Source organism: Rhamphochromis sp. 'chilingali' (genome assembly GCF_963969265.1).
Source record: "Rhamphochromis sp. 'chilingali' genome assembly, chromosome: 13".
In the NCBI taxonomy this organism is placed as follows: Eukaryota; Metazoa; Chordata; class Actinopteri; order Cichliformes; family Cichlidae; genus Rhamphochromis; species Rhamphochromis sp. 'chilingali'.
In genome coordinates, this window is record NC_137940.1 from 29,946,305 (window position 1) to 29,961,125 (window position 14,821).

Below are 14,821 nucleotides of genomic sequence, written 5' to 3' on the forward strand. Positions count from 1 at the left end.
CTTGAAGTTGCTAAAGGCACCTGTGTCCTCATACTTTTGCCGACAATAACTTACCACAACTTTTGTATTGCCCACTCACGTCAACAAACTTTCTGCCTACGGGCTGGTTTCATCCCCCTCCTACAGTCATTATTTATCATATTTTCCTACTCCACCACCACACCCTCAGCAGTTGTTTCTCCCTAAAGTATCCTACTGTCCACACCCACCCTTGGCACTCTCCCTCTTCTTTTATTGTTGTGCCAGCCTCTGATTGCACTGGCTTTGCCCCTATAACCATGGTGAAAGAATATTACCACAACTCAGCCTGTGAGCAGAGCAACAGATGGAACAAAGGCAAAGGAACATAAACAAATCTGTTGTTGTGTTGAGAGAAGATTGGAGACAGAATGGAAAGTGAGATAGAATAAATGAGTCTTATATATCTGTGGAAGTAAACTGAAATCTGTAAAGCAAGTAACGCATGAAACGTGGAAACATATGCATATTTTGTGAAGATTTACTGTTTTGCTTGTGTGTGAGTACCTGCTTGACGTGGTCCTCTCTTTCTCCTGAAAGCAGCACCGGACTGCAGCGCCTCCAACAGGCCATCCATGATACCAGTTTCATCATCCTCTGTAAACACCATCAAAAAACATAATCAGTAATAAATCAAGAAACGATAGATCAGTATTAATACGTAATGAAGCACTTTAACTTCTATGCATGACACACACATACAGCTCCATTATAACAGGCTTATTATTTTTAATCAATACTAGCCATCTAACAACAGGAGAGAGAGAGAGAGAGAGAGAGAGAGAGAGAGAGAGAGAGAGAGAGAGAGAGAGAGAGAGAGTGAGAGTGAGAGAGAGAGAGAGAGAGAGAGACTGGTGCTTTTAGAGAGTTTTCTGTTTTTCTAATATAGCACTATACACAGTGTGGATCTTCACCAGCCACGTGGCTATTTTGTTAAATTAGCTACATTAACCCAGATAAGCAGTGACCTACTTCAGCTACTTCCACAGCTAGGGGCTACACTATGCATTTTCAGGGAGACTGCTTCAGATATACACAAGCCCACACTTATTGGAAAAACAGCCGCTGAAACCAAATCCACATAAACAGAATGAATGCATAATTGTGGCTTCCAGTTAAACTGGTACAAACTGGAAATTGACCTTTTATCTGTATAAGTTTACAGGTACAGCTTACATGGGTGGTCTCTTTTGTTTACAGCTACATTTTCAACAGAGCTTCAGTGTCAGGTGGCAATAAATAAAAGAAGGTGGGTTAAACCAGGAAGGATGCCCAATCTCAAAGCAACATGTGAGAGTACTACTTTGACTATTTTGTGGGCAACATTCAGTGGCATGGCTCAGCACTCACGCAGATGGCTTTAATTATTTTTGTTTGAACCTGAATGGAGAGAGAGGGGTCTGGGGAAGGGCCAGCGGGGTTGGGGGTTAAAGGTTTATGCTGTCTCTCTGTTTGTTCCCCAACCCCCACATCCAAACACAGCACACAGCTCTGCTCACACGCACAATATTTAATCCTGCAGTAAGCCATGAAGCAGATGGCCTATGGTCTCGCCTGTTACGTCAGAGAAAGTCTCTCTTACACACATCCCAAGACTACCGTGGCTCATATACACCCCTTAATGTCCATGTCCTAGAACTGCACACTGGGATCAAAATCAGAGATTTTTCTTCTTCAAGGGAAACACATCTGGCAAATTTCCGCTTGCGTCAATCACATGGCTGGCTTAAAACATGCTTGCAAGCACACAAACACACAACTGTGTTTTGGAACACTGCATTGAAGGCACTGAAGGACCAAACAATGACCTAGCTGTGTATAAAACATTACTGAACTAATGAAGATTCAGCTTACAGGCCTAGGGGCCTGTGCTCTCAATAGTATTGAGCAACACTATTAAATCAAAAAGCAGTTTTACAAGTTTACTTTGTTAGCAATAAGTGACATAAAGGGGAAACACAAGACACTGGTTTTCATTGGTACTGAATGGTACTTGAAAGTCAATTAACTAATTATCATACATTGAAATAAGCCTAAAAAATATAAGATTCAATAATACTACTGACCATAAAAAGCAGAAGGAATACACACATATTTAGTGCTTGACACAAACAGTAAGTTACTGACTAAAGCATGTAAGAACATAAGATGGATTAATTAGGGCAATGGCATTAGACTGTGAGCTCTTAAAGATGTCTCTTTCGATCCGATTTGCAATAAATGCGCGCACGCTCTGACACGTCTCACATCTCTCTCCCACACACACACGCACACACACACACAGCTCCGTCACCACAGCATATAATCTTGTGTAGATCAATAGCACCCCTAATGGATGTTCACACATCAACAAATGAAAATAGAATTGGAAAAATTTAGCTGTTGATGATGACAAACGTGCAGATGACAGCATGATAAAGAAAATCAGTGAGTGGAGAGATCTTTTTTCTAATGTTTTTCTAATGTGCCATGAATCTCTCCATTTTTCACAGTCACCTGCAGTGAAGACATCAGGCAACTCAGGCTTATCCTGTCTCATCCCCTCTTGTGGCTTGCGCCTTTCTCTTCTAACCCCCTTTTCAAAGAGACAACTGCAGTCTAATCCCCACCAGAGCATCTGCTGCCCTACTATCCTCCTTCCTCTACCCTCCCCCACACTACTGTTTCCTCACTTGCTCTCTGTGTGGAGCACGGGCACTCCCAGTGGTAGTTCCCATACAAGCATCTATGTGAGGATAAACCAGACATGCAAACACCCTTTGCCACATAGATAAAAAAAAAATGGTCTCAGGTATTCTTTTACAGACTGTACTGACACCTAGCTGTAGAAATAAGGAATAGTAGCAGCAAGCTTTGGTGTATAGCCAAAGATGGCCTAGGGATAGTAGTAGACTGTTTTTAACAGATAAAATTAGAGCAAAAAGCTAAAAAGCTTGGAATGTCAAGTACTGGGTGTGGCAACAAAATACTCTGCCAGTTTAGTATACTGACCCCTGTATTTATATTTGCTATGCGAGTCAGAAAAGGCAAGTCAAAGCACTTAATGAGTCAATTATAAAAACGACAACATGTAATGATTTCCAAAGAATCTCAACATGATTTATACACAGTAACTAGCATCACATGCTTAGAATATGTGCAAACTGAGACTCCACTAAGTCTGACTCACATGGGAATGGCAAGGCCACAAACTGCAAACACACACTGACCTTCCAGGGTTTAACCAACAACTGGTATTATATGTTTACAGAGACAGAAAGTCAAAGGAACATTCAGAGAATTCATGAGATAGTAAGGGTATGCAAGTAGATTCGTGAGAGACAGAAAAAAGGGAACCAGGAACATGTCAGCGTGTGAAAGCACAGCTGCTGAAAACAGCCATTGTATAGCAGCCAGTATGAGGGTTATAAACAAATACAGAACAAAGACCAGGTGGGTGGGTGTGCCAAATTTGTGTGTGGTTAAATTCAAATAGGGGGTGTAGAAGGACTCCAGGCTACAGGACAGTCAAATATTCCACCTGTATGTAAATGATCCCTGTCCACTAAATGTGTGCACAGAGACACTAATCTTTGAGGCACTATTATGTTCCATGTGTGCACGTCTCGAGAGGCTGAACATGAAACTTTACTTTCTATTATATATATCTTCCATACTTTAAACACTGAGGCAAAATTTTCTAAATGGAGTCTTGGTGGCTTGAACTGCCCTTTAAATGAACTGCATACAAAAGGAGAGCTAAAGGGGAAAACCTGGCAGTGGTAAAATAAAAGCAAGAAGGGGAGAAGAGAAAAGAAGCCAGCTGGAACATGCACTACTAGAATAAAGCCCAGAAAGACTTTTTGTAAGAGTTTGAAAAGCAGACACACACACACACACATATATATTTTGGCCACCATAATGTTTCTTCAACACATGGGCAAAGCAAAACAAAAAACATTCACAACAAAATGACAGTCATTTGTAACACACACACACACTCTTTAGAGTACCAAGGCTATAGCACATTTCTACAGTGAAAAAGCAGGGGCTCTGCAGAACATAAGTGGAGCCAGAGAGAGGAGGAATGCACTGAAAGTAGGTCACAGACTGAGAGAAGGGGGAAAAGTCTGTGTATACATATGCGTCTCCAAGGCAGGATTTGAGTGCTTACTGTGTAGACAGGGACGAGAGAGTCAGAATGCATGTGTTTGTTAAAGGGAACAATAATGCTACCAGCAATTTTTAAAGTGTAAAAGCATTACCAGAAGAGTGGAAACATGTTTTTTCCTGATAAGGAGAGTTGGGAGCTATTTCTGTATTCTTTTGGGGGGTGGAAAATTTCATGATTACTGGAGGAGTGAAAAGAGGTCAGGCACTTCAATGCTGTCCTCAGTTTATGTGAAGCATCATTGTTTCTTGTTTACTTTAAAACGGGTCATCAACATTAGATTAACTTTGGTCAATAAATGGGCTGCTCTTACACACACACACACACACACACACACACACACACACACACACACACACACACACACACACACCCACCCACCCACCCACCCCCCAGATGTGTGGACTCGGACTGCCCCCAACAGGAATCTGAGGGAAATGCAAAGGAAGAGACGTGGCAAGTGTCTCTCCAGTTCATTGACATGCACATAAATATATATTATGCAGCAAAGGTGACCTGCGTTGATGTCAGGGAGCTGGTTCTTCTTGAGTTTCTCCTCTTTTTCCTTTTCTGCTTTCTCTCTCGCCAGCTTGGCCCTCTTGATCTTCTCTTCAGCCTCCTTTCTTTTCTGATTCTCCTTCACTGCTTGCTGTTAGGGAAAGAAGTAGAAAATATATTAAGTTCTAGCTACATAAATTCAACACAGAAATCGTTTAAGAATATCTTACATACATTGAAAGAGTGAAAGTGAATAAAGCAACCCATGTATGATGGATATGATGAATGAAGTTTTGTACACAAAACTTCAAAACCAGTACTGGCCATTATTCTTTATGACTGGCAGACAAGTTATCTAAGGTGGAGCCCTCCCAAATGTTTAAACAGATAATATAATGGAGTGACTCATTATTTTGTCAACACAGTCAGATGTACAGTCAATCCTTTTGATATTTGCCTTTGATGCATTACATTATTTGCAACTGAACTTGTGTTTAATTTTGTTCGTAACACACACATTCATTTCGTAGGTTGGTAAAAAAAAAGACTGAAAACCATAACAACCTTGTTTTTACTTCCTTACTCGTTTAGACTTACACATACACACCTGGAACATGTTTTTGAAGTTGTTGAGATCCCCAAATAATTCCTCGACAGAGATCTTTTTCGGGTCAAAGACAAAATAGTCTCCCAGATCACTGTATTGCTTTTCCATATTCTTGTGCATCAGATCTAGTTTCTCATACTGTTCTTGGGCATGGCTCACAAAGCTGTAAATACATTGTGTTAAGGTACACAGGAGTGTCATTCAAACACAAGAAAACACAAAAAGCACTGTCATCACGACATGACATTTCCATTGATTTCTTTTTTTAAAAAAAAAAAAACAAAACTCATTGACTAAATGAGGCCAACTGAGCAATTCTATTTAATAGCTGAATAGAAAGGATATCGACATCTTCTCCGCGAACAGGTCCTTATCATTTTGTGGAGGAGGAAAGGTTTCCAAATCTTTCTGCAGGCTCTTGATCTGACGGCCCATCATTTCTAGGTTCTTCTGAACTGTCTCTGCAGAAACTGCCATGGACAAGGAAAATGTTGTCATTGCTAAGCACCCACAGATGAAGCTTGTCATATTGGTATTGACTTGAAGTGACTGATACAGTGAATAAGAGCATTAAATAGATCTCAGGTATGATGTGCTATTTGCTGAAACAATATAAGCACACTTTATTTAAAGATCTGCTAAAATAATATGTATAATATGGGTTACATGTCCCACGCACCTCTGCTGGCCTTTTCGACATGAATGAGCTCATCTGCAAAGCTCATGACATCAGGATACTGCTCCTGGCACACGTCAGCAAGGAAATGGAGCAGTGTCTGTTTCAGATCAGCTGATTTTGTGTCACGAAGCTAATTAGAAGAAAGAGGTATTTTAAAAAAGGACACAATGTCAACATAGGTGTGAGTAGTTTCTAATCCTGAATGTACATTTTGACTGGACTTTTATTGCCCAGTTTCTATTATTAAAACATGTGATAAAAGTACAACTATAAGTACAGTATAGTGTTTATACACTCAGTGTAGCAATATTTAAAGATGAAGAATTTACTATCTCAAGTCTTTATGCTAGTAATAGCGGTATATATCCTGTACCTGAAGCCATGATGACGAAGCCGAAGAAGAGCCAAACAAGACAAAACAACAACAACAAAAAAGTCAGTATTTCTCCAGTTACATACAGGATTTTCAGTAGATTCATTCAGTTTTTATTGTGGGTGTGTGTCATATGATCCCCCTTCACTTCACCTTGCACAGGTATGATATGGAGAAGCCGAATGCTGCTCCATTGCGAGAGCCAGAATTCATATAATTCCCAACAAGGAGGATGATCTGCAGCAACCTGGCGAATGTATCACTTTTCCTAAGCTCTTCACAAGCTGCTGTCACAGACACCACATCCGGCTTGATGTTGTTCAGCTGTTCCTCAAACTGCAGCTTGAACAAGATGGCCTGAAGCCGTGGCATCAACCGCTTCACACTGGACATCTGGAAAAACAAGAGAGGGGCATACGAGACCATTCCCTGTTTGTTGCTACAGTGAGTGTGTGTGTGTCTGCACGTGTCTGAGAGCATGCAATTATGGGTAAGTGCAGTGAGTTCATCCATTACCGAAATCTACAGTTGAACAAAGCCCCTTTGTTTAACAGCATGAGGACATTCTGTGTGTCTAATTTACTGACAAACCATCTTAGAAAACGAACCATCTCAACACTTTCTACAACTCATACTGACACCACAACAAGTTTGTGGTTAGTCAGCTTCAAGTCAGCTGACAATTTAACAATAACCATCTTATCAAAGAGAAGTGTCTATTTTTTCCCTGTGCTTTCATTTGCACATGTATATGCAAGTTTCCTTACCACTACTCCAAACTGTTCAGACTCAGCCAAGTCATCGTATTCATCCTTCATATCTGCCAGGACACCCAGCTGGTCTGGTCCTGGCAGTTGCTTGATCAGGTTCTAAGTGACAATGAGAGAAATGTATACTGGAAGACACATGAAGAAGCTTGAAAAAGTTGGATTTTTATTTACTATGTCATAAGGATCTTAATATGACTTCAGGGTAACTGAAAGCCTTATAAAGTTAAATAAAAATGTCATTTTGCTGAAAATCAACAAAACAGGCACTCTGAAATAAAAGTGTAGATGAAGCACACACCATCATCCAGTTCATTTTTTCCACTTATCAGTCTACAGACAGTCAAACACATTAAACCTATAAATCTAGTATGAGAGGTAACACATAGGAATAAAGGAAAGAGAAAATCCTTTTTATCAAATAACTATATTTTATTTTATAATACAAATGAACAGATGCATAACAACACTCAGTCAATACCTGAACCATGGACTCTGTGAGGACCTTCTCATTAACCTGCAGGATGGCATTCTTGATCTCCTCATAAGGGATACGGAACGATCCCAGAAAAATAGCTTCATGAGAAAAACACAAGAAGCATGACTTACTTAATTATGCCCCATTTTATACATAAAAAGCATGGTCATGAATATAGTGGTATCAGGATAGTGGACTTACAGAGATTCTGTGAAGACTTTGAGTCAAGAATCTTCAGCTCTTTCACCTTCTTCTTCTGCACCTGTTTCTTTTCATCCCCACCATCCTGCTCCTTTTTAGCTGTAGATATGGACAGAGACAAGGAAAACTTTATATTCCCTTACGGCAAGCAAAAAGAGGAGCCTTTGTAACAAAATTTTCTTGTCATCTTTCATAATTTTAAATGACTTGTACCCTTAAATGGAAATAACACGGGGGGGGAGGGGGGGGGAGTAGTGACATTAGTGGGATAAAAGACAAAGTGGATTTGATTGATGGACAGAAGGCACATGTGATGGCTATAAAAACTGACAGACTTGGCACAGCTTTTACTTTTTTCATTTTCTCCAAACTGTATGGTGTCATGGAGGTGTCAGGAATATCACATCAGTGGTTTGGGGTACAACTGAACTAACATGAAATGGCTGCAGCACCAGGGGAAACATGTCCCTGGAGCATGTGGGCCTTTTAAATATGGTCAGACAGTTGTTCGCTGTAAGGCATTTGAAGTTTGGATTCACCACGCTGCACATAGACACACCCACCTATTGCACACACTCGCACTCAGAGGCATTTTTCATTAACTTCTTTTGACAAGGTCAGGATTGTGACTGTAAGGATGTGTCAGAGTGTGGGGGAGGATGTGAACTAGATTAGAATGAGGAGTGAATGATGAACACGGGTTTGACCACATAGCAGCCCACTCTACACATAGCCAGGCACATTAGGGTCAGCAGAGATCCAGATGTCACAACTGTTGTTTCCATCAATATCTAACCATTTGTACTTGATATTTATAAGCTACTTGTATCTCATTATATTGTTTAAATGAATTTTCAGTTGTGGGTCAGAAAAAGAGTTGAAGTAAATTTGGGATAGATTTTTGATATTTTATCGAAAGACAAATCAAGAGCTGTGCATAGAGCCAGACCAATAAAATCACCTGACTCTATGTATCAATCATCTATAGTTATGGTCTTATAAATGTGTTATCATCAGAGTTTTTCCATCAATGTTGCTTTAAATTTGGTATGCACATTGCAGAACCATCAGCTGCATATACCAGATGATACATTACAAAACTTGCTGGTTTGCAGGGACTCACATTTTGTTTTGCCGACTAGTCCATAAAATACATGGTTTTCCCTTCTGCTGCATGCTGGTCTATAACCCTGAGTGTATCTTTTCCAACTAAATCACAATTTGAGACTTATCAGCCTGTCTATAGCTGCATCCTTGCCTCATCTTTATAAAGCTGAGATACAAGAACTCCACACATATACAAAAAGAAGCTACTGCAAAAAGTCAACAATGGTGCCGGCAAAAACCTTTCATCATCAGCAGACTACCTGCTTCAACTGCCTAAAGATGACCTGATGCAGTGACATCAAAAGTTATGGTTTTAATGTCACAGAGAAGGCAAGTAGAAGGGCAAAAACAGAAATAGAAATGCGGATACGGACCGACCCTTATGTGTGCTTAATTATCAGTGTTAGTAAAATCTATTTTCAGTTCCATTCAGTTACCTACCCCTACTGTATAAGCAGTCTAATTTCTTAATTTCCTCAGTGATTCCACTGTATCATACTCGAGTGTTTACCTTCAAGTGCAGTTTATTAGAAAAGCAAAAGATGATTTTGGTCAAACAGCGGCACTGTAATCTATTCTCCGCATAGACAACGGCGACAACAACAGCTTCACAGTTCTTTCCTTCATCTGTCCACTCATCAATATGTCCAGTCAAACAGTGCTTTGTCTCGATGTGAGACACCTATCAGCCAAGCAGGCTGTTAATGAGCCAGGCTCCTAATGAGCTCCTCGTCTCTCAGTTTAGCCATTCATTCAGGACACACAGATATACACAGAACAGTCAATTCAGTTGACTGCAGCCTTAAAAAGGCCCATTGTTTCTGTCAGTATTAGCTTCAGCTTTATGAAACTCCCTACTGATGGTCAACCACCATTTATATCTTAGGCTTTGACTTTGTATGTTTGTTTGTGTGTGTTGTCATATAGTTTGCATTATATCAGTATATTCAGTTGTGTGTTTCACCACCAGCACTACTGCTGCATGTTCAGTGTTTCATTACTAGTCCCTGCTGAGGCCAGGAAACCAAAGCAGGAAGCCAGGAATCACAGACACACACAGGATAGGAAAATCCATCAGGACATCTGAGCGGAAATGACTGTCTTGCACAAACACAAAGAGAAAGTCACAGCTGAAATGTTATAAAGAAAGGAAGTTGCAAGCTTACACAAATAAACATCATCAGAGAGACACAAACAAGGAAACAGACAGTCACAGGAAATAATTCAAGATATGCCATCTAAAAATGGAAGAAATTAAGTTAATGCTTAAAGCACAACATCAAATCCCTGAGATCCTTACACATGCAAATACTGATATGGTGACCTGTACAATAGACACTCGTATATAGATATACTACAAAGAAGATTAATCTGGATAGTAATCTAAACAGCTCAGTTTGGAAAAAGACGAGTGATCTGGTAGCAGCATCATGTCACGAGGTCAGTGTGTCTGTGTGTGTGTGTGTGTCTGTCTGTCTTTGGGAGCAGCAGAGACCCAGTGAGGGAGCATGTGTCTTTGTGCATGTGGAAATCTACAGTGCTTCAGTGCCAGCTGCGCTCTAGCCAATAGAATCAGTCCTAGCTATGTTGACATCATGGCTGATTCATAAAATGGGGTCTGGTGTTCACATTGTAAAATGGCTGCTCTGTGGTTTCCACAGACAGCCCACTCTTTTCATTTATGAGCAGATGGCACCTCTAGTGGCTGCTATGGAGCATTGCATCGTGCTACTCTTAGTCATTGTGGGGGAGGAAAGGAGATGACTGGGGCAGAACACACATGTGTGACTAGGCACACAAACATACACAAGCCACATGGACGCAGTTGTGGAATGCTGACATCTTAACATCCACATGTTTTATTGTCCCAGCTGCCTTTTTGTTAAAACCATGATACACAGAAGAACTCTTTTCTGGAAAGAAAACACTACCGCCAATTGCGCGCACACACACACACACGCTTTTTCCTCATCTGTCAGTGCCAAGCAGCTGTTGGGGAGACAAGGGGGGAGAGTTCCAGGAAAAGCTGTGGTGTGTGTGTGCATGCGCGTGCACAAACACACATGTGTAATGAAAATACATTCTTCCATTTCTGACTTCTGTTTCCAATTAAGTGGGGGGGGGGGGGGGGGGGGGGGGGGGGCAGAAAGGTGGGGGATGAGAGGAACTAAAGAAAGAGTACTGAGGATCATGAGAATCCAAGTCATGCTGCGGTCTTTGTCAATATGTAACTAAGTGTCTGTCTGACCGGAGCTACACAAAGGGGAGTCTGTTATCAGTCAGCAGACCTGAGTGTCTACTTCACCACCCCTTCCTATTCCCTTCTACTTCATCCCTCACTCCTTAAAAGGAGAAAATGTGTAGAGGAGATGGTGTCGAGTAGCCAGAGTAGGATAGGGAGAATGAATGAAAAAGAAATTGTATGTATGTATGTATGTATGTATGTATGTATGTATAAAAAAAAAATTTTAAAAAAAAAGATGAAATGAAGGAAAAAGATCAAGCTTAGTAGGAATAGAGAGAATCAAAGAAAGGAAAAAGAACCAAGTACACTTTGATCCCTTTAGCTTCAACTCAAAGAATAACTTTAGCCCACTCTCAGAAAGCATAGCCTCTTCTCTTTACTATCGCCTTTTCAGTCTTTTCATGTGGTCTATTCATCCTATCATCACCACTCCCTGTTTGTGGAGTGCTGGCGTTTATTTTTAACCCACTAAAAGCTTTCAGATGATGTACTCCATTGTATATTTGTGGCATCAAGACTTTTTCATAGTCCCTCTGGTGGTGAGATAGAAAAAATTAACTTTATATAGCTTCAAACTAACTCCCCCCCCCCCCCATTTAGCATTCCAGGGCTGTTGGAGATCAAATAAAGTGGAACAGAAGAGAGGGAGTATAGTTTCAACATCAACATCTGAGTTGAGCGGTTTTGCTGGAAAAAGTTGCTGAATGTGCTCCAGAGAAAGAACTAAAAACAGATCTTCTGCCAATCTCTAACATCAACAAAGACTGAATGTATTACAGGCAAACGTAATGAGAACATTATGCTTTTAGCTTAAGAAGTTTACTTACATAATGCTAAACTAGTCAAAAAAAAAAAAAAAAAAAAAAAAAAAAAAAGAGAGACAAAGAAGAAAAACATGAAGAGGGAGCATAAAGTTCTTTGTCCAAAGTAAACAAAGCCAAAACTATGGCAGACAGATGGACAGCTGTAGCCATGGTCCCTTTAAACTTTAAATGTCCTACATTCTGTCACTTTCTACATAAGAGTGTGTGTTACAATGTAAGAGTGTTCGACAGAAGAAGAATAAGGGGTTTCCACGGTAACCTTGGGTCTGAAAGAGCCCCTTCATCCTGTTTTTCCACTGTGAAAGGAAATGAGGAGAAAAGATTCCTGACTGTGTGTGTGTGTGTGTGTGTGTGTCTGTGTGTGTGTGTTTGCACAATTTTGTGAAAAGGACCAGATGGCAGGGTGGGGCAGTGAGGAGGGGGGGAACAAGGCAGGATGTGGGTAGGGCCAAAAAGCAGTGGGAGGGCATATGGGAGGGGCTAAGACTGTGCTCCCTTGCGCTCCCCTGGTGCATGAATGCTGCAACTACAACTGAGATTTTTGAAATAATTCCTATCATTCTATATTTGCTTTAAAAACAATATAAAACACTGTTTTTATGACTAAAATATTTATAAAAATCCCCAAATTATCCATTTAATTTTTGGTCATTAGAAATGACCCACTGGCTCAAACTTTACAAACATTTTAAAGAAAAGAAAAAAAAAAAAAAAGAAAAAAAAAAGACAACTTGCATGGCCTCAATTTTATTAACATCCCTTTCACTTCACAAACTCTTTCCTCTTACTTCCTGCTAGCTGAAGAACATTGTATATTTAAGTTCAAACAATATTTTTCTTATTTATTGCTTTTAAGTAGTTGCTTTTAACTAATGATAATAATTTAATAACACCTTTAACTTTTTAAACATTTATGACATCAATTTTAAAATAAGGTGTCTTTGTCAGAATAACAGCAGGAAAACAGTTTGTTTTTTAATTCTCCACAAATTCTAAACATTTTCTGTTTTTAAATTGGACAAGAGGGACAAAATGACATTTTCATATACCTCAATACGTTTTAAATTAGGATAACTTTGTGAGTTCGCAGCTGGAACAGTTAATTTTCAATACCTGCCTCATAAGCAGGAAGCAACATAATCGTATCTGTATTTTTTAGTTTTAATTCTTGCATTAATTAAAGGTCCTTTTTTTGAAATCACAATAGAGTATGGAGGCTTAAAGTCTGATTCCTTCAGTGAGGCCAGCATTTATTCATGGAGTCACAGTGCCCTCCATTGGTGTACTTAGTGAACTGCAGTTTGATGACAAAAGGCTGGCACACCTCTGCATCCAGCTGGCTACACTTGTTTATTACCTTCGCACTCTGTCCAAGTTGTGTATTTGTGAATGTTAATGAATGTGTTTGTGGACAAAGGAGGAGGAAATGCTGAAAGAAAGAACATACTGCTTTGTTTTATGTGTATGCGACGATGGAAGGCGTACAAAACACGTGTCTGTGAGTGTGGTCACTGGATCTGTATGTGTGGGTTTGTGTGGTAATGCTGTTCTCTTAGGGCCAATCTGACCTCTCTGTGCTCTTCTGGCCATGAAGGTCTTTGGTGATGACGCACACATGGCACGTAATGAGACACACTCTTTCTCTCTCTCTCACACACACACACTCACACACAGTACGCTGCCTGCATTGCTGATAAGGTGCACTACATTCGACACACCGACACAGCACTACCTTGAACTCGAATTCACACTTGCTGAAACCACACAAAGACCCAATAAATCCCCATAGCAAATAACAGAGGACACAGACAGAGATCCCCCCCCTCCCACTCAACAAACACACACACTCACGCACAGAGAGAGGTGAGCTGCTATGGTGTGCTTATTAAATCAGTCCTATATCAGCCAGTCTCCTTGGGACATCAGAAAAGATTTACAACTGCAATTACACCAGCTAATTACAAGGAGGAGAGATAGAGGGAGTGTAGGGGAGCTACAGAGTGTAAAGGGGAGAAGAAAATCAAATCAGAAAAGAGCGAGAGCAAATAAAGGTGTGAAAACTGAGACGATGAGAGAGCAAATGAAGGAGAGAGAGAGCGAGAAGGAAAGAAGTTTAAAAGACAAAGATGATGACGATGCGACCTTGAGCCGCCCATCACACCTGAGCCTCAAATGTTGTACAAAGACATAACTGGAGAACACAAAAGCTTCATTGTTTAAAGTCACAAACCACCTGTGTGTGTCTGACTAACTGAGTAACTCACTGGGTATGCAAGTAGTTTTTTGTGTTACTCTGGCAGCTTGTGTGGTGCTTTGGTGTTTGTTATTCACAGTGTGAATGTCCTTGATGCTACACTGGCCTTCACAGCACAGTGCTCCCTCTACGGAGAGCAAAGTGAATTACATCATTAAGCAGGCTCGCTTCTATGCTGGGTATCAATCAACTCTCAACCTTGTTCCTAGTGTTGTGGATAGCATGCAGTGACATTTGCAGTCACTGTTCATATCCATGTGTATTGGGCTGACAGGCGAGATTAGTGACTCTAGAGACAGCTATCTGTGGAGGTCGGACAGCCTCTTATTCTCAATATAGTGGAGGAGTAGAAATTAAGAAGAGCTAATAATTTAATACTACATCATTTCCAGTACAAAAATAATTTACACCCAAATCTAAGCTGTTCTGAACGAGGGATTCAGAGGCTCTTGCTCGTGGATACTGAAGCTTAGACAGAAGTCTTGGAGCTTAATGTTACTCTCTGTACAGTGCCAGTGGCCTTCCTAATGTACAGGCATTTCTGCCCATCTAGACCGCTACTATCATGTATGCACGGCCATGCAGTGTGAGTCTCATTTATATGAGCATAGCGGTAGAAA

General features: G+C 40.4%; 1 protein-coding gene across 1 annotated transcript in view; it reads right to left on the bottom strand.

Moving 5' to 3' along the window:
- diaph1 (diaphanous related formin 1) overlaps positions 1 to 14,821 on the bottom strand; it is a 101,041-nt gene that overhangs the window by 9,510 nt on the left and 76,710 nt on the right. Inside the window, exons 19-27 of the mRNA XM_080901205.1 lie at positions 7,772 to 7,870; positions 7,574 to 7,668; positions 7,093 to 7,194; positions 6,479 to 6,718; positions 5,953 to 6,082; positions 5,618 to 5,743; positions 5,274 to 5,437; positions 4,685 to 4,817; positions 526 to 615 (exon numbers count right to left, since the gene is read on the bottom strand). Of these exons, the coding sequence (XP_080757331.1) occupies positions 526 to 615; positions 4,685 to 4,817; positions 5,274 to 5,437; positions 5,618 to 5,743; positions 5,953 to 6,082; positions 6,479 to 6,718; positions 7,093 to 7,194; positions 7,574 to 7,668; positions 7,772 to 7,870 (1,179 nt within the window). The remainder of the gene's footprint in view (positions 1 to 525; positions 616 to 4,684; positions 4,818 to 5,273; positions 5,438 to 5,617; positions 5,744 to 5,952; positions 6,083 to 6,478; positions 6,719 to 7,092; positions 7,195 to 7,573; positions 7,669 to 7,771; positions 7,871 to 14,821) is intronic.